Consider the following 26,901-nt stretch of genomic DNA (forward strand, 5'->3'; position numbering starts at 1 on the left):
ATTTTTATTTTTATTTTTATTTTTATTTTTATTTTTATTTTAAAAAGGCAGAAAGGAAGACATAACTGTAATCTTTTTCAATTATTTTTGTTAAGTATTTTCCCAGAGGATTGGTTGAAAAGTGTAAAACTCTGGTTGTAAAGCAGGAAGGGGTTTTACTGGGCAGACAGTAGAGATAAAGGAAACTTCTCAAGTCTCTGGAGTCACACACACTTTGGTGACCTCTGAATATGGTCAATACTCACTGACGATGTGTCCCGTGGTCTGGAAGGCGAGCTCCACGATGCTCTCGTCCTGATCCGAGGCTGCCAGGTGAAAGACTGAAAAGATGTTTTTCCAGCCAGAACGAATGTTGGCAGCCTGGGAATTCACCATCTGGGCAATACACCTGACAACCATGTCCCGAATAGTAGGGGACCTAAATTAAGATAACAAACAGTAATTGTTTAAACCAAATTACATAATCAGTTAGAATAGCATAATTCTCCAGCAACTGATTTTACAAAAGCCATCTCTAACATGAAATGCAAAAGTTGGTGCTTACAATTCCTTCATTCACTTCATTTTATGTTATTACCTGTTTCTCTTCATGATATGTTCAAACGGTCTTAGGAAATCCTTCTGGAATCGAAAATTAGCAAGTTCTCCTTTTTCTAAGAACTTCATTGATAATTGCCTTAAGGAGTCTACTGCAAAAATAGCTACATCTTCGTTGGGATTGCAGCCAACCTGAGAAAGAGGAACAGAAATGAGTAGTAAGCTTGCATCAGAATTCTTACAGATTCAGCCCAAGTTGCCTTTATTTTTGCTAATGGAGAAGTAAGCAGTACTGAAAAATTAACATAATTAAACAGTAGCCAATCCACTAAACCACATTGTTAATGAAGTTCAATAATCCCTAACCAATTCCAGCTACCTTCTACATTATATATCATAGAATCGTCTAGGTTGGAAGAGACCCTTGGGATCATCGAGTCCAACCATCTACCCTACTCTACAAAGTCCTCCCCTACACCATGTCCCTCAGCACTGCATCTAAACGGCCCTTAAACACAGCCAGGGATGGTGACTCCACCCCCTCCCTGGGCAGCCTGTTCCAATGCCCGACCACTCTTTCGGTGAAAAATTCCTTCCTAATGTTCAATCTAAACCTACCCTGTTGGAGCTTGAAGCCATTCCCTCTCGTTCTGTCACTAATTACCTGTGAGAAGAGACCAGCACCAACCTCTCTACAGTGTCCTTTCAAGTAGTTGTAGAGAGTGATGAGGTCTCCCCTCAGCCTCTTCCTCATATCCTAGCATTTAAAACTTTCTAAAACTAAGCAAGCTGCCCAGAAAGATTTCAACAAGCTGTATTAAAAAGGCATGTCAGACATTCACCGTATAAATAGTCCATTTAGACTTGGAACAGAAAACAATGTCTTATCCCAAGCTTCACAGATCACCCCCAAAATTTTAAACACAGAACTAAAGGCAGCCAGTTCTAGATGCAGATAATGAGAAATAACTTTAGGTGTACTCCTGCTTTTACATTTATTATATTGTGTCTCTCTGCCTTCTCTTTACAATGTTTGTGGTGTTTTGAGCTACTGATACAGAAGGACAGAAAAACCAACACAATTCAGATGAGCACGTGATTTTCCAACAAATCTCTAAATGTATTTGTGTCAATAATGCAAGGATAAGGCAAGGAGTATGGAGTATAATAACTTCATTAAGAGGGATACCTTATTAAAATGATCTCCAATAACTTCCCAGATTCTAGACCACTGTAGCCTTATCCGGCCCATGTTGTAGTAAGAAATCTCTACGATCTTCTGCAGGCTGAACATCCGGGGGTGGGTGGCAGAGAGCAGCTCATCCATGGACACAGCACAAAGCCAGCGCACGAAATCCACTGTTAAACGAGCACAGATTTCAATGCAATATTTTAAGGCAAAGTTGCTTTGTAGGTTAAAGAAAAGAAAAAAAAAAAAAACCGATAGCGTTTCCATCCAACCTTGTAGATCCCGTAAATATTCTGTAAAGTGCAGTTTAAGATATTGTTATAATTTTGTAAAAAAGTATCTATTAAACAGGTATTCAAGATTTAAAAAAAAATACAGACACACCCCCTGACTACTTTTATTTACTAAAAAACTATTAGTATTTGTGGAAAAACCAGAGAATCATAGAATCGTCTAGGTTGGAAGGGAGCTTAAACATCATCTAGTCCAACCATCAACCTAACTCTGACCAAAAAAAACTAAATAAGAAATAAGCAATATAAAAATCACTAAACCATACTCCTGAGGACTGTGTCTACCCATCTTTTGAACGCCTCCAGGGATGGTGCCTCAACCACTTCCCTGGGCCTATTCCAATGCTGGATAGCCCCTTCCGTGTAAAAATTAAAATAAATAAAACAAAATTAAATACCTTCCGTGAAGAAATTAAAATAAATAAAACAAAATTAAATACTGAGCTTTGAAAAGAAAATCAGAAATATTTCAATTATTTCTAATATTTAAAAATAAGGTTAAGGTTTAAAAATAAGGTCAACCAGGAGGTTGGGAGGTGGGCATAGTTTCTAATACTATTCACTCATTGATAGTGACTGATGAATAATATCAATATACTCAATCACAGCAACGCTTGTAAACCTTCAAAATGATACCCTTTTGTGCTGGCCTATTTTAAAAAGTGTTAAGAAAACGATGTTTTCTGACTTCTTCTGTGCTGAGAGAGCAAGATCCATCAGACACTCCAGTCTGACCAGTACTTTACCATACAAATAGGGGATGTTTATGGTATGTATCATGCCTGATCAAACCCAGTTATGATAAGTATGATTCATAGAAAGGAAGACTGGAATAATAATTTTGGTAAATTCAGACAACATCTACGTAACCTAGAGGAAATCAGGGAGCCAGTAATCACATTGAGGAGAAAAAGGGGTCTGTCAGTAATGCTCCCTGTCCTAAGGCAAAATGAGATTTGCCATATGTTACTATATATAGTCAATCTAGATCCACCGGACCGTACAGCAGCCTTCATTCTGCAACTCTCCTGGCATAATTTTACATCAGTAAAAAGGCTTCCTGCCCAATCTTTGCTCTGTTCCCTCTTGCAAAAAACACTTCTGCTCCATAAAAAAGGAAAAAAACCCACAAAACCTAAAAGCATTTTTAATACGGTAATATTTACGTAGGTTTTTTTTTTTTTTCCAAATAGAGGTGAACTAATAACATCCCATTATTAGCACAGGGTATTTAAATATTGCTTAAAAAGCTTGAGGTGGCAACAGCAAATGTAATACAATACCTGTCTACAGCAACGACAACACTTTGGGAGCTGGTTTCACCAATGGATTCCTGGATACTTGCAATCTGCTTCCAATCCACGTTCCCACCAACTGCAGGAAAGAAAAGTTGAAAAATGGGTAAGAGAAAACACAGAAAGCACCAGGAAGAAAATGGAAGAGAGATCGTGCCACTCCCAGTATAATTATTTTTAATTAATCTCCCTTGCAGGAGCAGGGCATCTCAGTGGATAGCTGCATGTTGGTCCTATTTCTCCATATTCTCTATCCATATATAAACTGTATTAGTCCCAGAAAACTGTCCACTTTTGGAACAATTGTATGAATAAATACAAGTGAAAAAAAAATAAAACAAAAGCACAAGAACCACCAAAAAAGCACAAGCTTAAAGCTACTTCTCAAGTACAGCAAAATTATCACCTAACAAGAGTGAGACAAAAAATCTGTAAATAAAAATAGCAATATTTATTTTGGAGGCTAGAAAGTATAACCCACACCTGAGAAAGCTCATGTAAAGAAAATTTCTGTAAACAAAGTTCTGAAATTTCTAAATCTAATCTCTAAAAGTCCCCTCTACCCCCAAACAAAAAAAAAACCAAAACAACAACAACAGGAATCTTGCAACCATTCTGGGTAATTGCACCTAACCTGTATTTAGGGTTTTTAAGTATGACTCCGAGTCCTGTTGTGCTCTACACGTGGCTGGAGATGACTGGCTGTCACATCCAGACAAACTAACCCATCAGAAGTATTTTTCAGGGCATTTATGGAGTAACCTTTCCATACGTACATGCATATAAACATAACTTTGTACTAGTGTTTCAGAAACTTATAATACTGTTGGGTTTGATCAAGACTTCTCTTGTAAATACAAAACCTGGCAGTAGCAATTAGGTTGAATCTTGGTAATGTGTCAGGAAGGACATGGACCTGGTGGAACGGGACCAGAGGAGGCCATGAAGATGCTCAGAGGGCTGGAACCCCTCTGCTTTGAGGACAGGCTGAGAGAGTTGGGGGGGTTCAGCCTGGAGAAGAAAAGGCTCCAGGGAGACCTCAGAGCCCCTTCCAGTCCCTAAAGGGGCTCCAGGAGAGATGGGGAGGGACTCTGGATCAGGGAGGGGAGCCATAGGACGAGGGGAAGGGTTATAAACTGAAAGTGGGGTGATTGAGATGAGATCTCAGGAAGAAATTCTTTGCTGTGAGGGTGGTGAAACACTGGAAGAGGTTGCCCAGAGAAGCTGTGGCTGCCCCATCCCTGGAGGGGTTCAAGGCCAGGCTGGAGGGGGCTTGGAGCAACCTGGTCTGGTGGGAGGGGTCCCTGCCCAGGGCAGGGGGATGGAACTGGATGATCTTGAAGGTCCCTTCCAACCCAAACCATTCTATGATTCTGTCTTCTAACAGCCCCTAAAATGCATGAAAACCAAACTCCTTGGAATTAGGCATTTTCCTACAAGACTGAAGTGATATTATTAAAAAAATGGTGAAGTTTCCACATGTGCACTGTAACAAGCATTCCAGAAATACAATTCAAATAGAAACATTTTATGCATTTGGGCACAGACTATTTTCCTTCGAAACGTAGTTGACCGAGGGGAAAAAAGTCTTTATGAGCTGGATTTACACCAAGAACTAGCGAATATGATTTAGAGACACCTGACTGCAGTTTACATTCTTGAGCTATTAGGACTTAAACATTTTTAAAGGCCAGTCACTTCAGCGTGGAGAAACTGCCAGCATTTGGAAATAGCGAAGTTGGATGGGTCATCAGGGAACACTAAACTGGAGGAGGCACATTAGAAGGGCAGGCAGAAGCTCAGTGTATGAGACGTTGGCAGAGACATTAATTTCCAGGCCTAAGGTTTCCCTTCAGCAGCTCTTGGCACGGGGGAGGGAGCACAGAGAGGCAGGGAAAGGGGAGCCAAAGGAAAGAAAAGGAATGACTCCAGAATCAGAAAAAATCTCTGAACAGAACACAAAGCCAGTTGAGGGTTAAGATCAGGGAAACCGGTAAAATAATTGTCACTTCCCCCCCCAACTTGTTACATGAAAGATTGAGGGAACACAAAGCTTTTGCAAGGCTGTGGGTGAAGTTGTTCAAAAGGCAGGAGATGCTGAGCATCATAATAAAATTGAAATTTCCACTAGTCAAATGGAGTTTTATAACCTCCTTGATGCTCCTATAGCTTCCTAATACCCTACACCTGCAGGTATTTAACTCTGTTCCTATTAAAAAAAATAATCAACCTTTTAAAGATAACTTAAGGTTATACTGATACACAATTCAGGAGGACGGAAAAGCACATCTCTTTTAGATGATTAGGGTGATTTAGATGAGATCTCAGGAAGAAATTCTTTGCTGTGAGGGTGGTGAGGCACTGGAAGAGGTTGCCCGGAGAAGCTCAGGAGGACAGAAAAGCACATCTCATTTAGATGATTAGGGTGATTTAGATTAGATCTCAGGAAGAAATTCTTTCCTGTGAGGGTGGTGGAAGAGGTTGCTCAGAGAAGCTGTGGCTGCCCCATCCCTGGAGGGGTTCAGGCCAGGCTGGATGGGGCTTGGAGCAACCTGGTCTGGTGGGAGGTGTCCCTGCCCAGGGCAGGGGGTTGGAACTGGATGATCTTTAAGGTCCCTTCAGACCCAAACCATTCTATGACTCTATGATTTATGGAGTAAATTTTGGTTCTCGGGCCAACTGAGAAAAGGCACTTCCTTAGTACAGAAGTAACCAAAAGAGGAGGAAACAGAACTGCAGAATTTAAGCTAAATTCATCTCCCACTTGCTTTGAATACTGCATATTTCTCACAAAGTTTCGTAACAGAATGCAATTGCAGAATTTAAGCTAAACTCATCTCCCACTTGATTTAAATACTGCATATTTCTCGCAAAGTTTCATAACAGAATGTTTAACCTACACAGGCAGCTATATTTTAAAATAAATGAATAATGTCTCATTTTCTTTTTCTTCCCCACTCTCCCATCGAACTGCAGAATTTAAGCTAAATTCATCTCCCACTTGCTTTGAATACTGCATATTTCTCACAAAGTTTCGTAACAGAATGTTTAACCTACACATACTGTATTTTATCTGTTTGGTAAAATACTTGATGGACTAACATTGCACTATTATTAAATCTGGCCATACCATCAGCAACCCATTCTTACTCAGGCAGCTATATTTTAAAAGAAATGAATAATGTATCATTTTCTTTTTCTTCCCCACTCTCCCATCCTAGCAACAATACTTAAACAATACTTAATAACAGCAATAACTTAATAATACTTAACAGAGCCAACCAAATATTCCAGAAATAGGAACAGGTCTACTGAAATCTCAAGACAGTTTCACAAGGACTACTTCATGGTCTCTTCTCCAAACCTCACAATCGACAATAACGAAAACAAAGGACAAGCTGTAGCATTTGTGTGAACAAAGCCAGTTAAATGAAATACTTCGTATTTGCATTACTTACCCAGTCCCAGCCCTGCAAATTCATCGGGTGCCTGGTCTTTTGTTCCAGTGAAAGAACCTTCCCTGCCACGCACTGTCCCTGAGATGTAGCGAGGTTTTACTCCAGTTCCTATTAACTGTGCCAGTTCAAGTTGACTGATGCATTTCAGAATCTATGCCAGAGAATAAAGAAGTCGTTTATCAACAAAAAGCAGCTTGAAATAGTCAAAGTAAATAAATAAACAAACATCTTAAGGCATATTTTTTGAAGAAAAAAATTCTAAACACTCAAGGTCAAACAAGTATTTCTGTTCTCCTGTCTAAAATGAATATGAATTTAAATACTATTGGATTAGTCTCACAATTTTATTTCTCACTTGGACATTTTGCTACTTTGGTTGCATAATTTATGTACAAAAGTATATACTTGGCACTTCCCTAAAAGCCACTGCATTTATGCACAAACAAGCACATAACTGTGTTAGAAATCACTACACGCGCTTTCTTACAGTTTAAGTACAAATGACTCTTGTACCTCATGCCAGGAATTTCCTAAATAGTTTCCATCTGTATGAGCCACCGTGATGAGAGTTTTAATTGTGTCGATATTCTTCTGCTTCATTTCAGTAATACCAGAACTCACTGTAAGTAACGTAAATCTTGCCAACGCTTGGACATAGGCATCTCTTTCCAGCTATAAAGGGGAGAAAGTAAGATAAATTGTCTTGTAAGTACTTTCTCAGCTTCTTGTTCTTAGTACATACAACCTGTGTGATTCCAACAACTGTATCATTTAACCTTATTCTTCCTAGAACTGCATTTCCAAAGCATTCTACATTGAGAAAATAACTCATGTTCTTCTATAGGAGACTGTGGGATAAAATCAGGTGCCCTCTGTTCAGGAACATGAAGGGTAATGTCTGACAGCACAGAAAACATAGGCTGTTCTCAGCTTTCTGGATTTGGCCTTTTTGGGATGCTTTTTTGGGAAACAGGACACTGTTTCAGAAGAAATGTGGCTTCAAAGGTAAACTTTTAATACTCCTGTACTATAGACCTGGACCTACTCTGAAAACATTGCTTTAGCAGACTCTCTCAAGTTGTAGGACATTTTTGGCAATGGAATCTAAATAGCATACCTAAAAGGCATGTTTTGCCAATTCTACAAAGCTGCTCAAAACATATTTGATTTAATCTTTGCCATTTGGAGCATCTCAGCAACTTGTGAGGCGAGACTGTCATCGGTGGGTAAAGAGCAAGTGACCTATAATGTAGCCAGATTAAATCAGTCTTACAAAAAAGCATGTTCCACTTGTAGGAACCTGATTTTTATGTATAGGGTATCTATAAACACCAAAGGAAACTTCTCAAATCTCATATGAACTGATCACAGCAGTAAAAAGGTGATCACAGGTGAGCCCATCAGTGCATTTTACTCTCCTGTGATGTGTGATCTGAAGGCCATAAAGGAAAACGGCTGCACATCAGAGAAACAAATGACAACTGTGAAATATATTTAACTGTTTGGATGTTTAAGACCATTTTCAAATTAAAAAAATAATCATTGAGCACCTAATGAAACTAAATATAAAATATTTCCAAAAAATCCAAGGAAAAATGTCTGTTTAATGGAGAAAACACAAATGCCACAACAGTGGGCAGCGACAGAAGGGATGGATTCTCACAGAGACACACAGCATGGCTCTCATGTTCAAACCCAACTACCACCACTGGCAAAGGCACAGCAAATGCTGTGTAAGCACAGAAAAATGGAAATTTCATGGAAAGAGTACTAAGCAAAGAAGCTTTAGAGTCTACAGACTACACATCTCCTGTAAAAGGAGAATTTCGCTCCCGCCGTCTCTCTCTGTTCCATACAGATATTCCCCCTCTGCCCCTTTTTCTCAGCCATCAAAGTAGGAGAAAGAAAACTAAACAATGAGCCTTGTCCCAGATACTTAAAGACAAAAGCCAGACTGTGACAGTCTAAGATTAAAAGCATCAATAACTAAAACTAGAATCTTTAATTGCGGTTTTAGAGGTGAACATGCATAGCTTAAACTATATTGTGTACTTTAAGAATCTTCTTAAAACTAAAAGCCTCCAGCTCCTGCTATTATCTCTCAAGGTGTGGAAACAGATCTTAATTGTTCTTAGACACCAATCTTAATTTCTGAATCTTTATTCAATGAGATAGGAAAGTTGTTGGCACCAGTTAAGCACGAGAGGAAAAACCTGCTTCCCACAGAGAAGATCCCTGAGTCAGCTCAGGCACAGATTTGCCAGTCTCCTTCAAACCACCAGAGCTATCTGCAGTCAGACAAGGCTGCCACCTCATCAGGACCTCGTGCAATGGAATCATCCCACAATGTACTCAAATCATCAACAAACCAGTCTTGTTTTTAATGGTATCAGCCAAACAGAATTCCCACAGGAAACCAAGAAGAAATATCACTTCTATTGAAAACAAAAAAATCAAGCGTGTAATTTTCAGCAAATGAGAAGTGGTTTTGAAACGTTCAATCAGGTTTGTCCCAAGCCAATGGAAGGGAATCTTAGAGCAAAGGTGTCCTTGCTCTCCCCACCCAAGGCACACCACTGAGGGACTGGGAGTAACCTCTGCAGCTGGTGACACTGATATTTGTACCACTTCCACTTTCCCAGCTTGGAAACAAAAATAACAGGAATGTGAATTTCACTGAGCAGCTGCAGGCTCCAGGGAAGCCTTTGGTAACCAAATTTAAGTCTGTTCAGTTCAGTGTGGGGGAAAATGAAGTGGAAAGACAGAGGAAGAAAACCTTACATGATCTCAAATGGGCTTTTTTAAGGAGCTATATCAGAGATCCCAATGTGCCTTTCCACGTTAGTGATAAAAAGTTATCTAATTTGCTAAATACAAGGTGCAAGGGGAGAGAGAAGCAAAGCATTCACTGTCATATCAGTTCAATAGTTTTTACTTAAAGTCAGTCTTAGAAAGTTGTTGGGTTTTTTGAGTGTTGGGGTTTTTTGTTGGTTTTTTTTTTTTTAAAATGTTTTCTATGTACATGTGAAATAATGCAATATCAAACATATGCCTGTTGCTTGCCCCTCTCTTCAGCTACCTTTAATGGACTTAGAGCAGACCAGTACTCCATTTGTTAACTAATAAGTCTACAATAACATAATAGTATGTTCACTACTGATGATTTTAAAATGGAAAAAAAAATAAATGAAAAATTACCCTCTGGAGCCAGAGAGTCTGGAATCCTTGGCATTGTGCTTAATGCAAGATACAGTCGTGCATTACATCAGGAATGACATTTCCAGTGCCATAACTGTTAAAATGGTACCCAATTCTAGAAGTCTCAGATTAGTATAATCTCTCTGAACTTGAGACCAATATTTAAAAAGCACAGTTCACAGAGATACTATTTTACTTACAAAACAGGACAGAAAGACTCATTCTATAAAACATCACAACAAAGCCAAACAGTTTTGTAACAAAGCTAGAAAATACTTTGATATAAAAGCAATCAGCTTGTGGGGAAACAAAAATTCAGTACATAGGAATGGCAGCACTTACCACAAAACACTGGGAAAAATAAAGGTGACTATTTAAAGCACTTCCAGTCAAATATAAGATGAAGTAGTAATTGCAGAAGCGGGCAACCCCGAGGTATTGCGGTGCAGAGCTTCAGCAACAAGGACTCTTAGAGCCCCCCTAACATTTTGCTAGTAAATAGATCTAAATATTGTCTCAATCTTAATTTTTTACCTGAATGTTGAAAATGCAGGCAATCCTGATCGCACATCGTATACCCTCCAAACAAAGAGAGGCAACTTCTGTGTCATCGCAGTCCTGTAGACCCACACTGAATGCAGCCAGAAAAGGAGTCCATGCCAACTGGAATGTATGCAAAATAAAAGTTATATTCGTGACCTTAGTACTTGAAGGGAATGTTATAAGTCTCAACATCTTGCTGAAGTGTAAATTCCATCCTTAACTCACATCACTAACCATAAGGTTGCCTTTTTCCAAAAAGAAAATGGAATAGAATAGACATTAGGCATGGAACAGGAGAGAAATAATGTATATTGTATGACACTCCCCCCAGATGCACTGTCCTTGTCCCTCAGCAACCAACACACAACCATCTTGAGATAGCTGGAAAAAAAAACACACCCCAAAGTTACATCCACTAGATGTCTATTGCAGTTTTGGTATTCCTGAGATAACCTTTACCTTTGCACAGTGAGAAATAAAGATAGAGTCAATAGTTATTGCAAGAACCAACAGAGTGTATAATAAATAGACTCCTTTATGATGAAAAGTAAATACTTAGATAAGACAAGTTTGTACTGGTAACACCAGAAGGGGAAAATAAAAAGGGTAGGGTAAAGTAGGGTAGCAAACTTTATTAATTCCACTAAAATTACAGTAAGACAACAGTAAGAGACAGAACATGACTCTTTCCTTGATCTCTCTGCTCGTAATTTTGTAGCCTTTTTGTATCTAAGCCACTGCTGATGTTTCCCATTCCTCTTGCCTTAGGTGGGACTGACAGTATCATACGCTCGACTGAAAGTTATTGCAGGAGTCTACATGGTCCTGCCTTTGTGGATGAGGCTCCTTCTCCCACAGGCATGAAAAACAATCAGAAGATGCCATAACTACACATGGTTATGGAGAAGAAACCCCAGGGCACCTAGAACGACTTCAGAAATAATCTTACCTGAAATTACCCCCAATGAAATACAAAGTCAATGGGCACAGCAGGGAGCAACAGATTTCACAGTTTCATATCAGAGCTTTGGTTTCATTTAAGCCAGGAATTCCAAAAGCACTACCTCAGGAAAGCGTTCAACACTTGTACACACCAAACCATAACTCTGGGATGGTACCAAAGGCATCGGATGAATTCCTACATCTAGGACTACCTTTATAGGTCCCTTCTAACTCGAACTATGCCGTGACTCTACGTCCCAGAAGTGGATGTTTTATTCCTTTCCCTTCTAATTTTTCATTCCCATTGAAACCAAAACTAATTTTAAGTATGACAAAACCAAAATACTTGTATTGACTACACTTCTATACCTGAAATAAAAATCCTATGATTTCAAGTTATTCACTACTCTTTATACTTTTGTCCCCTCAACATACTCCTCGTAACTCCTCCCTCGTAACTAGACACTGCTTCTATCAGCACAGAAACTTTTCAAATCCTGGGGTAAATCACAGAATGATCTGGGGTTGGAAAGGCCCTCTGGAGATCACCTAGTCCACCCCCCTGCCAGAGCAGGGTCACCCAGAGCAGGTTGCACAGGAACATGTCCAGGGGGAGTTTTAATGTCTCCAGAGAAGGAGACTCCACCACCTCTCTGGGCAGCCTCTTCCAGGGCTCTGCCACCCTCACAGGAAAGAAGTTCCTCCTCAAGGTTAGGTAGAACTTCCTATGTGCAAGTTTGTGCCCATTACCTCCTGTCCTGTCACTGGGCACCACTGAAAAAAGCCTGGCCCCATCCTCCTGACACCCACCCTTTCAGTATTTATAGGCATTGATCACATTCCCCCTCAGTCTTTTCTAGACTAAGAAGACCCAAGTCCCTCAGCCTCTCCTCGTAAGGGAGATGCTCCTCATCATCTTTGTAGCCTCTGCTGTCCCCTCTCCAGCAGTTCCCTGTCCTTCTTGAACCAGGGAGCCCAGAACTGGACCCAGTGCTCCAGATGGGGCCTCCCCAAGTCACAGTAAAGGGCCAGGATGACCTCCCTCCACCTGCTGGCCACACTCTTCTTGATGCACCCCTGGATGCCACTGGCCTTCTTGCCCAAATGAAACTGTATTAGAAGCATCAAAATCCCTTCTTTAGTATTTTCTTTAATATTTTCAGCAAATCCTGTCAGCCAGTATTTTATATTAAGAAACTATGTGATATTCTAGGTAAATATCTAAACATATATCTTACCTTAAACATGGGTCTCACATGCTCCAGGTGCGTTGCACTAGTAAAAGGTGCCTGGACATGGCTCACTGCCTCCATAAGAGCTTTAGCTGTTTTAGCCATTTGTTCCATTTCCAAATTATATAGAAGTCTTCTCTGCTTTTCACTAGCAACACCTGTAAACAAAGTTTTTACTCTTATTTGTGCATCTTTAGCAGTGGTGTCATATATTGTTACATGGTGTCATATAACAGTTTTAATTTTTCATTAAGTGCCATACACAGATGCATATTTTGCATTATCTTGACTTTCTTATCTTTACCACACCAGCAAGGTATTTCTTTTACAATATAGATAAAATTTACCTTAAGGTAAACTTATATATGAAATGTAACCTAATTTTAAACCTTTATAGAATTTTAAGGTTTCTACCATAAATAGTTCTTCTCCAGCATCTCAACCTACAGCATAAAAACCACATCCACTTAGCTAAATTCACAGTGAACAGAAGTTTCACAGCAATCCATCAGCACAGAAAATAACAAGAAAAGTAAGTGGACATCCTTTTTCTAAAGGAGAACTACCTTAATCCCCTTTTCATTTCAGTAATGGAACCTCCATCTCATCAAGAAAGTGAAACCCAAGTAGAATGTAAGGATCAGCTTTAAAACATTATGTTAATTGAACAAATATTGAAAGTGAGGGATTCTTTTTTCAGATGCAAATTTCCTGTAAGCAATCTGTTCATAAGGCTGGCCTGGGACTTTAAAGTATACAAATTTGACTACATGGGCAAAAAGTGTTTCTTAAAGTTCTCTGTAGAAAAGCAAGAATGAATTGTGGTATTTGAGAGAGATAATTAATTTCAAGAGTGCATAAATTAGGGCTCCACAAACCAAATAATGCAAATTTTTTGAAGATGACAGAGTGGTTATTGCAGGAAAACACAGGAGTTGACTTAGAAATAGAATGAAAAACTACTGTGTTTGTTCTGCACTATGTCTATCGGCACCACTGTTACTTTGTAAAGCCTCAAATGTATTTCCCGGTGTTACTGTTCAACAGCAAAACCTGCCCTCTCCATGGTCAATACACCAAATACCAGGAATTCAGATGGAAAGGGAAGTGAAAATATGCAGTTGCATTTAACACAGACTTGAATGTAGCATCATCCTTTTTGGATATGAAATTAGAAGTTAGGACTTACTCTGAGTTAAGTAAGTGGTGCTCGCTTCATTCATCTCTCATTTTAAAAAAAAGGAGATAACTTCATGAAACTGAAAAGTCAAGACTTTGAAGAAAGCTAATACTGCAACTACTTACTTTGTTTACTGGATTTTGTGGGTATTGTTAGTTCTTTTGTTTCTTTCATTGAAATCTTCTTGCCAGCTATTTCATTATAGATAGCAGACAAATATTCTTCAGGGAGATCTTTACTGTCATTGATACCTCTGTTCATTTTAATATACTGTTCTTTTGTCATTTTATTCTTAACCTGAAACCCAGAAAGGAGCTGTTAGTATCAACACATGAGGCAAGTTCATAGCAGTTACAACACTGCCTATAAAGCAGCCAAACAGATGAAAAGTTACCATCAGGGTCAAATCTGATGACTCAGAAGACATTAGGTATCCAACACATGCAAGACTACACTGTCAAATCCACAAAATAACACAAGACCACGTGGACAGGACAGCACTCATGAACATTCAGTAGGATCCGCAGATCAATTAGACATATATTATCAAAAAATTGGTTTATCTTGTCATACACACCAAGCTATTTTAAACATAGTCCCATAATCCCATAATCTCATAAGAGTTCAAGACTCCAGATTTTGCTTGAATGAATGATGATGGCTAATCACTGCAACCTTGAATATTACGCACTGCAGAAGTGAGCAGTATTTATCAAAATAAAGCTGCATTATTTTCTTCAAACAAACTGAAATCAGCAGCAGATTTGTGTTAAAAAAATCAATGGGTAAATCATTACAGAAGTTCTAGCTTTGACTGTAGGTTAGATCCCTACTGTGAGTACCATAATGGGAAAGCAAATCCACATAATTCCTACTCAACACAGAGTAGGGAAATGATACCTTAGAGGAAGGTCTAAAAAAAACAGTTTAAAAACCTCCATATCCATGAAACACAATACTTTAAAGATGCACAAACTTAAGCGACCATATTTCTTATACACTAATTGGTGTTAAACTGAACCTCAAGCTTTTACAAACACATTGTCACAAACTCCAAAAAGTCAGTGTCTATGGATTACACAAATATTTTTCTAGAAACGTACCTGTGGACTGTGAAGATCTGTTGTCAACATGATAATTGAGTAAGCTAACACATACGCAGTGTCTGCACTAGCAAAAAGAGTTTGCCTGAAGGGGAAAAAGGAGAAAAAGAACAGCAAGTTTAACAGATTAGGATTTTTTACTTATTATTCAGCTTTCTAATGTTCTGAAATATGGCTTACCCTTGGTTACATTCTAAATATCTAGCAGCAAATTTCTCCATCAGGCGATCAATTTTTTGAGCCTCTCCTGGAAGACGAAATCCCTCTAGAAACATGCGCAGAGCTGAAACAAAATCCTTTCCTGAGAAGTCGTGTTGGTCTACGTATGCATACATGACTTCTTTGTTAAATTTATCATTGTCTCCCAGGAACTCCCCAACCTGAGTCTAAAATAAGAACAGAAAAGACAAACTAGTATATTTACACTGGAAAAAAAATAGTAAATTAGAACATCAGAGCCATATTGCCCATATGTCTCACAAAAAGAGAGGCCTATATGTGGTTAACGAAGATGTATCACTTCTCATCTACTCTCAATGTATTTGGCTACATATTCCACCATAATGTTCTTACATGCTCCTATCTGCCTACTTTCCTCCTCCTCTGATTTTTCTCACTTTTCTCTATTAGATGAACTCCACATGTGTACAAGACAAAGTTAGTATTACCAATGATTGTTCTGTGCTGTGATAATTTTTGCAGTTACAAACTTCGTTATTAGAGGAATGAAAACCTTATTAAACTCAACTTCATTCCCACTAGAGCACACATCTCAAACAGATGCAAGTGATGCTCAAATATAAATAGCTGGTACTCAGATACATCCAAGTTGATCACTGGCAATGCAACCCAGTACAGTTAAAAATTACTGTGATGCCTGTATATGTAAACTGAGGTTAAAATTTTGTTTTGATGGCTGATTCTAAGTTCTAATGCTGAAACTTGTGACTTCAGTCACAGCTGCAAGCATGGACATATGCAAGCCTTTCCTTAGAGAACAACAGGGGTGGCTACTAAGCTCAATGGTGCAGATTGCCCTTTCAGAAAGCTAAGTTTTCCATGACAATATCAATATGAGATATTCCCACCCTCCTCAGCCAGATATTGCAGGACCCTTCCAAATCCAGCAACAGCTGCTAGCTGTAAATAAAAATCAAAGAACTAATCTAGACTTATGAGCTGTCCTTTGGGAGGCAGCAAAAAACTGCTGCACCGTGTCATTTTTTTGATGTCTCTGAAGCACAGTTTCCTCTGGCAGTCCCTTAATTTACCAAACTGCCTACAGTTTAGTAAGTTCCTTCTAGTTATATTTGCAACTAAATATAAGTTTGGAGGCAGCTCAAATAGGTCGGTCTTTTCCTTTACACTTTGCTGAACTGCAGGATGCACATAGTATAGGGCACAGCTCTTAACACATACTCCAAATTACTTACAAATTTTGAGAGAGACACACATTTCCTTTTCTTCATTGTACAATAATGTTATACGCTTTAAACCACTATCAAGTGATTTGCAATTAACATTAAGAACATCAACATGAGCAAAAATAACCATGGGGAAAAGAGTTTTCTTACTGAATCTAATCTCTCCTCTTGATGCAAGAACTGAGCAATATCTTCAGGGGTAGTGCCAAGCATTCCTTGCTCCTGCAGGTACTGAATCCCCCTCTTTGGTTTCTTATTGAATCTGTACAATCAAGATCAGGATGGAATAAGAGTTAACTCTTTTTATCCACAAACAAAGCCTTACCAGCTTAAGTAACAAGATTCAATACATTTGGATGAGGTATTGAAAAAAATCTATTTATTTAATATTTTTTCTTTATCAAACTATGCCTTAAATAGGAATGAGCTATTCCCTTCATCATTGGATGATTTTATGGTTTTCTTTCCTTTGTAAACATCCTCCTCTTCCTCTTTGCTACGTAACTGCCAGCATGGCATCCGAGCAGCTCCCAGTACAGAGAGCTGGACGCTGTCATTTATTCTGGCACAAGAGAAGAAAGAAAAAAAAAATCCACAGAAATAGCAAAGTGTTGGCTTGGAAAGGAACAATTGTGCTCTGTTGTTTGGTTTTTTTTTAATCTGTATGAAACAATCAAGAAATCCGTGAGTTGGAAGAATGGAATTGTAAGACAAGGAACCAGGTCACTGAAAGAATCCGAAACCCTAAAGGTCTAAGTTCTCAGGGTCTGAGAAATACACTACAGAAAACGTTTATTTTTGCATAAAGTGACCTCACTGAGGAGGTGAGGTGACAAGCCTGAAATCACACAGAAGATTCACGTCAAACTGCACTGAGAAATTATACTATCCTCCAGTTCTAATTATGACAAATTCATTAATCAGAAGGAAGCACCAACTAAGCACTTTCACCAAGTAAAGTGTACACAAAAGTGGGTCGTATTCAACCAATCACACGAGTTCAGTGTTCTTTTTATCCAAATACAAAAATCTCATTTTTAAACAAGCAGGTCTGGAGAAAAAAGAACAAACATTCAGAGTACTCATCTTCTAGCTGTGAGGAATTAGGTTAACACAAAACACTGTTGACAGGCTCCAAAGGGGACACCATTCAGCACTCTTTCACCAGAGGAAGTGCTGTTACATCCAGAGTTTTTTTCCTAACACAAGATGAGTATCTATGAGGAGAAGGAAGAAAAACCCAGGAATCTTCATAGCTCCAAAAGAATCCACCCTCCCATGGGCGATAAAAGGGCACTCACAAGTCAATTCCTTGTTCTATTATTTCCTTTTGTTGCTTTAGGACCTCAAACTGCTCTGGGTTGTCAGTGCCAGACATCTGTGTGCTGTAACTGCCAATTCCTGACGAAGCGGTAGAATCCAAGGAATTTAAGCTTCCATATCTGTTAATTGTCTCAGGATGCTTGGTTTCATTGCTGTCCTGTTCTGTGGGTTTTTCTTGGCCTATAAATTGGAAAGGGTTATATACATACAAAATACATACAGTGACAAGAAATTAAAATCACAAGTTCTTCAAATCCTCTCTGAAGGTTTCTAAAGCTTCCTAGGGTTATCTTCAATGACCTATTTATTTTTACATCAATATTCTGCTTTTGTTTTGGTTGGGAAAATAACACATACCCCCACAAAAAAAAACCACTACAACATATCAAGGAGGAGTCTTTCAGTCCATCATATACCTGAAATTTAAGCCTTAAATGGATAGAACTTTGTATGTTCAAGTTTGTGGCCATTAATTCTTGTCCTGTCACTGGGCATCACTGAAAAAAGCCTGGCCCCATCCTCCTGACACCCACCCTTGAAATATTTGTAAGCATTGATCAGATCCCCCCTCAGTCTTCTCTTCTCCAGGCTAAACAGACCCAAGTCCCTCAGCCTTTCCTCATCAGAGAGATGCTCCAGGCCCCTCATCATCTTTGTAGCCTCTGCTGTCCCCTCTCCAGTAGTTCCTTGTCCTTCTGGAACTGGGGAGCCCAGAACTGGACACAGGACTCCAGATGGGGCCTCATCAGGGCACAGTAGAGGGGGAGGATGACCTCCCTTGACCTGCTGGCCACACTCTTCAGTGATCTTTCAGAACTTTCCTTTTATTTTCAAGTCCAATGTTACTTTTGACCTGACCTGCAGCACACTATTCTAATTTTTTGAAACAGAGGGTCTTCAAGGGCTTATCATCAGACAAGCCAAGGAGCTGGTGCTCTCCATTCCCAGACTGCCGTGCTACCATCTCTAAAAAGGTTACTACTTCACCTAAGAGCTTTATTTGAAAATTCTGGCATAGCTTTAGTACCTTTCATCTCAGGTCAGATGGAAACAAGATTAAAACAAGTAATGATTAGTTACTTCACTGGTTACAACATGGAAAATTCTATAGCTATATATTACTAAATTAAAAAAAAAAAAAGCTCTCCATCCAGTTTGCTTCTCTAAAAATTTAATCAATATGCAATTAGATGAAATTAGAGGAGCTCCAAAGTAAGTTTTGTGATCCTTTTAAAATTAGAAACACAGAACATAACTGGATTTAGTCATTTTCAGTGTAGTAGCTTTCTAGGGATTCATACAATTAAGAAAAGACAACTTAGAGAACTCATTCAAATGACACCAATCCTCACCAATATTTCTAGCAAAGAAAATTAAGTTTATTCTCTCTCTTTTTTCAATGCAAGAGGTTTTACAATCTGGACACTAACAGTCTCAAAATAGTGAAAAAATGCACTGAACTCCTGCAGCACCTCTTCACTAAAGACAGAAGAAACACATCTCATGTCTTACCAAGAGTTGTCTGAGAATTGGGATTTACATATTGATCCTTACTCCACTCCACCATGCACTTCAAGATCGATACTAAGCATTCCAATCCTTTTTTCCTCAAACTTAATTCCTAGAAAAAGATTTCAAAAGCAATACATTAGTGGAATGGAGAGTTTAGTATTAACCTATCATGCCAAGAAACGTGAAGCTTTTTTCATGAAGTTTGGTGACATTTTTACCTGAACGTTGGACATGCCAAGCTCCTGGCTCCCCCTTCCTTGAGCAATCTTCGAGAGGTCATTAACCAGCCTTTCAAATATATTTGCTGCATTTAGGTCACAGTCATAGTTCACATAGATGTCCACTACACTCTGGGCATCTATAAACAAAGTGACACTGTCAAACTTGGAAGAAAAACTCGGGCATTCAATGAAAGGCAAGAACAGTTTTGTTCTTTAGCATAAAAATGCAAAAACTAGAACTAAACGGTCCTTAATACCTGCACATATCCTTGTCAGCGTTTGTATAACCATCCATTTATGATCAAACGAGCTAGTGGAAGTTTCCAAGATGTACAGGAAAATTTCTTTGAAGAAAACCTAACAAATATTCCAGAAAGAGGGAGAAAAAAAAATAACATCTATTAAAAACACAGTCACTAACTCTGATGGCCAATATTCTGACATAATTCTGAGAACAGCACTTTAGAGGTACAGGAGATAATTAAAAAAGAGGAGGAAAGGAGGAAATGGAAACTTCTGCTTGATACATTCAAATTTGGAATTCAAATTATTACTTATGTAATTCTGGAGTTTTGTCCAGCTGAAAAATAACAGTTTATATTCAACCACTAAAATATCAAAGAACCAGGAATGATGTGAAGTCTTGAAGGAGAATTTAGCCTAACAAGAAGTCTGGGCTGCTGTTACAGTTCATTTGGGATTCTGAAAGGAAAAGTATTATCCATTTTGTCTATGAGATGTTGATATTATGGCACAAACATAACAAACAGCCACTTATGCCCATTTAAAGTATCGGACTGTCATTAGAAGGGAAACATCTTGACACAAAAGAATCACTCCACAGTGTTAGATTATGGGAAGAAGGAGACTGGTTGGGCATTACATAAAAAATGCAGCAGGTTCATTAACAGGAAAGTTACTCTTCCCTAAAAGATGTATCAGTTTTCCCTGAAATCGCTTTAATACAGATGATTTTGTTCAGAATAGAGACTACTTCATCCCCTGTCAATTAGTTCCTCACCAGATCCATTAGTGTTACAGGCACACTGTGCCAGCTGAGCACGCTCAGGGGCAGGCTTTTTCTCAATTCTTCCCTAAGCAGCAACAACTGCTGTTGTGCCAGCTGAGCACGCTCAGAGCAGGCTTCTTATCAATTCTTCCCTAAGCAGCAACAACTGCTGTGACAGCAAATGAACTCAAAATGTGAACTGCTGTGTCGCATCATCCTACACAGCATCATATCACTGTCAAGCATGTCTGAGAGCTCACCTCTTCAGAGCCAGCTGTGGCTATCAAAATCCACCAACATATCATAAAACCATGGCATGGTTTGGGTTGGAAGGGACCTTCAAGATCATCCAGTTCCAACCCCCTGCCCTGGGCAGGGACACCTCCCACCAGACCAGGTTGCTCCAAGCCCCATCCAGCCTGGCCTTGAACCCCTCCAGGGATGGGGCAGCCACAGCTTCTCTGGGCAACCTCTTCCAGAGTCTCACCACCCTCACACTAACGAGTTTCTTCCCGAGATCTCATCTAAATCTCCCCTCTTTCAGTTTAAAGCTGTTCCCCCTTGTCCTATGGCTCCCCTCCCTGGGGGAGAGAGAGAGATGGTCCCTCCCCATCTCTCCTGGAGCCCCTTTAGGGACTGGAAGGGGCTGTAAGGTCTCCCTGGAGCCTTCTCTTCTCCAGGCTGAACAACCCCACCTCTCTCAGCCTGTCCTCACAGCAGAGGTGCTCCAGCCCTCGGAGCATCTTTGTGGCCTCCTCTGGACCCCTTCCAACAGGTCCATGTCCTTCTGTGCCCAGGACTCCAGAGCTGGACGCAGTGCTCCAGGTTGGGTTTCACCAGAGCGTTTTTTTCTAGAACTCTGCTGGTGTCTCAAGCCATCAACCTCCTCTGAGAGCAGCACACAAATAATAAAATATCACTACCATTGTTTTGAGTATTAGATATTCCCTTATACCACACATTTTTTTACAGAGTTTTTTATGTTATTATCCAGGTAAAGGTAGCGTAAGACTAATTTCACTCGAAGTTCCCTGTTAAGGGAAAAACAGCAGCATTGATTTGTAAGCAACTTTGATGGTAAGCTATTTCCTCAAGCAAAATGCACTAACATTGTATTGGCCTCTTTAGAGAAAAAGAGGCACAGCACAATCCCAGTTACTAGGCTTAATAAGGAAAGCACCCCTACGAAACACAGAGTTCAACACGTAACAGATCAAAGACTTTCAAGTGCTTAAATATACTCAAGAGTACTAGACTGATTTGAGCCACAACTTTATGTAATCCAAACAGAGGAAGGCATACAATTTTAATAAAGGTCATGCTATGAGCAATCCTTAGTTACATATTTGCTGTTTTCTGATTTTTTTACTAAAAGAAAGTGATGTTATATACCCTCTGGAATCAGGAAATTTTTTTTTTTTTTTTTTTTACTGACAGAGAATTTAAAAAAAGAAGTCACTGATGGAACAGAGAAAGAAGTTTTAAGTATAAAAATTAAACCCAAATCGAAGTTAGGAGAGAAATTAGCTGGAAGGTCTGCATACTATGAAGACACTTTAGATCTCTATGCTTCCAAGACAGAGGTGACTTCTTGCTTCTGATGTCAACTTTGGACAAGCATATCTTGGAATGAACAGCTTCTCAAACCCAGTACTATTTACATTTCAGATTTGAAAAATATTATCTGTCAACATGTTACTTATTGCAACTCATGTCACAAAGTTGGGACTTTATTTCTTGCGCATCAGAAAAGGAAACCAGAAAAGAGCTAATCATTTAGTTTGGTCAACTGAATAGAAGAGCTTTAAGATTATCCAAGGGTGAAAATGGTAAGTACAGGTAAATGACACCCCAAATCTCCTGGCATCTAGGACTTGATTTGCAGCAAATATATTCATTGACCCACCCATTTAGAAATACAGTTACAACACAATTAAGGTACGACTCAAACTATTTTAACTGTCAAGAGGCAGTGTCTGCTGACTGTTTAAGTCAAAGGAGCAAGGGAGGGTCACTCTCAGCAGAATCTGAAACTATTATTTTAAAATAGGCCAAAAATTTCTTACACAGATGAAGAACGCAGCCTCAATCCCAAAATATAAAGATTTTGCATATTATAAATCAGAGCATATGGCTCTCCTTACAGCTCCAAGACACAAACTGAGTATGAAGTTATCTACTTGTCTACCCACATCTTCTGAATAACCTTTAGGATCAGCAGCTGAAAGAAGAGGAATTCTGAGCTCACAACCAGGAAAAAGAATAAGTTTCTAGAAACTGCTGTCCCTTGTAGTTTGTAAGGGAGGGATACTTTGGCAGCATCAAGCTTTTGGCTTTCATATTTGTGAGGAGGGAATACAGCCCTGCTATGTGCCGATGGTCCTAATTTAGCATATTCCAGAAGCTGCTGCAATGGCATAGGACATCCTATATCCGATTTTCCTCTGCTACGTCTTCATTTTCTGTTTGGAATTTGGGGAAAGGATGGCAGCGATGGAAGCTCATCAAATTTCTGTCAGGGAAGCCGGATTGCTATGCATTTACCACCTACACGCTGACTTGTGAGCTCTGGGAACACACAGTGAGTCCAACACGTTGTGGGAAGCCGGCTGTGCTCGGCCCAGTCAGCCTGACGTTCTGAACACCGCGTTACAGTCCTGTGGAGCACACAGTTTGCCTTGAAAGTCTCAAAAAATGCATCGTATTTTCAAGGCACATTCAATCAATCACCAAACCTGTGTTTCTACCCAAGCTATGCTCAAGGAAATACTGGGAATCAAAGAATCATAGGACGGTTCAGGTTGGAAGGGACCTTAAAGATCTAGAATCATGGGATGATTCGGGTTGGAAGGGACCTTCAAGATCATCCAGTTCCAACCCCCTGCCCTGGGCAGGGACACCTCCCACCAGACCAGGTTGCTCCAAACCCCATCCAGCCTGGCCTTGAACCCCTCCAGGGATGGGGCAGCCACAGCTTCTCTGGGCAACCTCTTCCAGGGTCTCACCACCCTCACAGCAAAGAATTTCTTTCTAGTATCTATTCTAAATCTCCCCTCTTTCAGTTTAAAATCCTATTGCTTCTTCCTCAAAAAGGCATCAAAATAACTTGATAAACGATTAGAGCACAATACTCTTCTGACACAGTACTGCAAAATGAGCTTCTTTCTCCAAAGGTGCCACAACATCTTAACTTATACAACGACATCCAGACATGAAGAAATTCTTGAATTCAAGGTCCTTGTAACAGCCACATTATCACCATTTCTCAGCATCCTGTCCCACACTGAACATCCACGCTCACGGGGCAATCTCTAGGCTTTGGTATTCACATCAACTCCCAAAAGATAAAATCACCAAAATGAACAGCAGGGACGTTTGGCCCAAGGAGTTAAACTGTGCCTATGCCTTTTGAGAACTGAAGAAATGAGATTATCTTATTCAGGACATATATTGATGCAGGCCCTGATAGGCCATAATCAAATAGCTGGGATTTATTTCCCTAGAGAAAGAAATCTGTCAAGTGATCTCAAAGAGAATCCACAATGCATTTCAAGTCATTAATTTTCATTCTAAAATTCCTTTGCAAACGCATATATTACATAGTCTTTTTGTAAGCGTATTCAGTTTCTTAATTGGTACTATGTAGTGCACAGCTAAAATTCCTCATCACATTATTGAACACTGGTTCACTGAGCTTACCCATAAACCCACTCACTTCTGAATTTCAGCACCATTTCTTAATTGGTACTATGTAGTGCACAACTAAAATTCCTCATCACATTATTGAACACCGGTTCACCGAGCTTATCCAGAAACCCACTCACTTCTGAATTTCAGCACCATTCTGCAATAACACCATGCCACAACCAAAACTTCTGCTTTTAAATAATCATAGAGTAACAGTAGTGAATACGGGCATAAGTTACCATTGTAAAAATTCACCTTGATCATAGAGTAAATCAAAGCATGTTTTGCACTGAGAAATTTCTTAGTTGATGTTAATGTCTATTATTAAGTGATGAAATAGCCTACTTCTTTATTAGGTACTTAATTTCACGTTCTAGTTAAAATATGATGGAAATTTTTGTAACAGCCCCACAAAAGTTGTCCCATCACCTTCCACTTCACCAAACGACGCCATTTCACATTCTAGTTAAAATATGATGGAAATTTTTTTAAACAGCCCCACAAAAGTTTTCCCATCACCTTCCACTTCACCAAACGACGCTACCACAAGTGTCACACTACTGATGGTAGAGAGAAAATCTTATCTAATCTCTAAGTATTCCAAAGGAAATGCTGCTCTTTTATTTGAAGGGAGTTTCAAGGGCATGATTTCTGATGGTGGAGAGAAAATCTTATTTAATCTCTAAGTATTCCAAAGGAAATGCTGCTCTTTTATTTGAAGGGAGTTTCAAGGGCATGATTACAAGCAAGTCCATTACCAGCGGGTGAAAAAGAGCTTCTAAGCATGGGAAGATCTGGCAAGACTTACACAAACACTGAGATTCAGAAAGGAAAACTAATTTAAGCTACACACAAATCTAAAAAAATGTTACTTAACATTCTCCCTCCCTCCCCTCCCCCTTAAATTAGAAATTCATATAACATACCTCAATCTGCATCTTTAGATGAGTCTTAAAGTTTGACAGAAGAGTAAGAAATATGGAAAGTGAAAGTTCGAAAACTTCTGGAACTGATGAGACTCCATTTTTTGACAGTGCAACACAAAGGTACTGCTTAATAGCATTAATAAACATCTCATTTGTCCTGAAGACGGGTCCTGCATTTTGCAGAATGGACAGAAGCAACTGCAATGAAAGAATCTTTGATCGCAGTTCATGAGATCTGGAATAAAAGAATGCAGAACATCAGCTCAGTGTGAGTCATAAAACATCCTCTTGAAAAGTCAACACATACCACAAGGGCTTTGTATGTGGAATGCTCATGAGATAAACTCAAATTTGACACAACCTGGTCTAGAAAGAGTCATAAAAAAGATGCTGATCTTTACTGTTGAATAAACAACTCTTCAGCCAAGAAGGTGGGCAAGAATAACCTTTTCCACTTACTGTTTCTTCCCATTATTATTGAGCCATTCTCTCTTCTGCAGAACATCAACAACAGCAAGCAGTGCTGCCCGTCTTGGCCAGAGGATAAAGGGAACATTCTTTCCTTTTAATGGATTTTTGGAAGACGCCATCCAAAATATCCAGCCCATCTCCAGAACCCTGACTACCAAAAGGTGGAAATTCCTCCCTCTGCTTCCACCAGCACGGAAAGAAAGCTGAAGGACCACAAAGACAACAGCTGTACTGCCTCATCTACTTCCTCCCTGTGCTGAAATCTCTTTTCTCAAATACAGTATTTTATATTGTTTATCAGTCACTGGCCCCATCCCACTCCAAGAGCGGCTAAAACACGTAACATGCCTATTTTAAGCAGGGTGATAGCAAAGTCAGGAAACTGTAGCATTCTCATCATGCTTCTTATAGAGTGAAGTTACAATTCATGTTGGAACAGTGCTATTATTTATGTTTTTTAAAAAAATCCAAACAACACTACAGTCAAAAAAAAACAAACCCCAAACCACACACACACAAACAAACAAAAAAAAGGTGTAAAGGAAATCTGCATCTATGAAAATATAGTGCAATTTAAAGAGTGTTCTGGGTGAAAGCATTTTCTCCTCAGACTCCTGATGCTCCTTCCCACCTGTGATCACCTCAGAAAAGCCTGCATCTCTCCTGAAAAGCACGTATAGACACAAATGGCTTTCCCAAGAAGCCATTCCAGAGTTTTTGTTGAGCCACCACCCACTGACAGGCCAGTTATGAAATGTAAGGAACAATGACAGGAAACTTTTCATACAGCACAGCCCAGACGCTGCAGAGCTGTAGGAAACCCAACAATCACTTTGGATGCAAAAAGCTTGATTTTTGCATCATTTTCTATCAAGTGCGCAGACACCACACACCCAGACTATACTGCGCTAGGAAACGTAAGGGTTTAAATATGAAGAGAAGTTCAATCATAAATAAAATATTAAATATTGCCTACTCCCAGCAAGTGTCAGCTCGTAACTGAAGTCCTAACCTGCTGGCCTTGCCCGTTCTCTATGATGTGTAAAGTCCACTTAATTTAAAACAAGTTTAAGGATTAAAATGTAATAAATGAACATGCAAAACGTTTCTCCCCATCTTATTTTATTCCAGGGAAAAAGGATTGTAAAAAATGAACACGCAAGACATTTCTCCCCCATCTTATTTTATTCCAGGGAAAAAGGAGATAAAGACATTAAGCAGGTTCCCAGGAAGCGTAACTTTGATCTCAGGCTTAAAGCTCTGTGTCCAGTCTAAAATTTAGAACTATTTTCATTAAAGACTTCATAGCTAATTTCACATAAAGAGGCAGATAAGACTTTTTTAAAAATGCTGTAGAT

At 39.3% G+C, this 26,901-nt stretch overlaps 1 protein-coding gene across 1 annotated transcript in view; it reads right to left on the reverse strand.

Annotated features, from left to right (window-relative positions):
• The window catches only part of ARFGEF1 (ADP ribosylation factor guanine nucleotide exchange factor 1), an 84,237-nt gene that overhangs the window by 37,324 nt on the left and 20,012 nt on the right, over positions 1-26,901 (reverse strand). Inside the window, exons 9-26 of the mRNA XM_014939599.1 lie at positions 25,073-25,307; positions 19,708-19,807; positions 19,448-19,587; positions 19,230-19,338; positions 17,696-17,897; positions 16,545-16,656; positions 15,151-15,356; positions 14,971-15,055; positions 13,993-14,164; positions 12,694-12,845; positions 10,505-10,633; positions 7,286-7,444; positions 6,773-6,923; positions 3,303-3,393; positions 1,979-2,019; positions 1,727-1,896; positions 578-729; positions 246-418 (exon numbers count right to left, since the gene is read on the reverse strand). Coding sequence (XP_014795085.1) covers positions 246-418; positions 578-729; positions 1,727-1,896; positions 1,979-2,019; positions 3,303-3,393; positions 6,773-6,923; positions 7,286-7,444; positions 10,505-10,633; positions 12,694-12,845; positions 13,993-14,164; positions 14,971-15,055; positions 15,151-15,356; positions 16,545-16,656; positions 17,696-17,897; positions 19,230-19,338; positions 19,448-19,587; positions 19,708-19,807; positions 25,073-25,307 — 2,579 coding nt within the window. The remainder of the gene's footprint in view (positions 1-245; positions 419-577; positions 730-1,726; positions 1,897-1,978; positions 2,020-3,302; positions 3,394-6,772; positions 6,924-7,285; positions 7,445-10,504; positions 10,634-12,693; positions 12,846-13,992; positions 14,165-14,970; positions 15,056-15,150; positions 15,357-16,544; positions 16,657-17,695; positions 17,898-19,229; positions 19,339-19,447; positions 19,588-19,707; positions 19,808-25,072; positions 25,308-26,901) is intronic.

Source organism: Calidris pugnax, unplaced genomic scaffold (assembly GCF_001431845.1).
Source record: "Calidris pugnax isolate Ruff unplaced genomic scaffold, ASM143184v1 scaffold5, whole genome shotgun sequence".
In the NCBI taxonomy this organism is placed as follows: domain Eukaryota; kingdom Metazoa; phylum Chordata; class Aves; order Charadriiformes; family Scolopacidae; genus Calidris; species Calidris pugnax.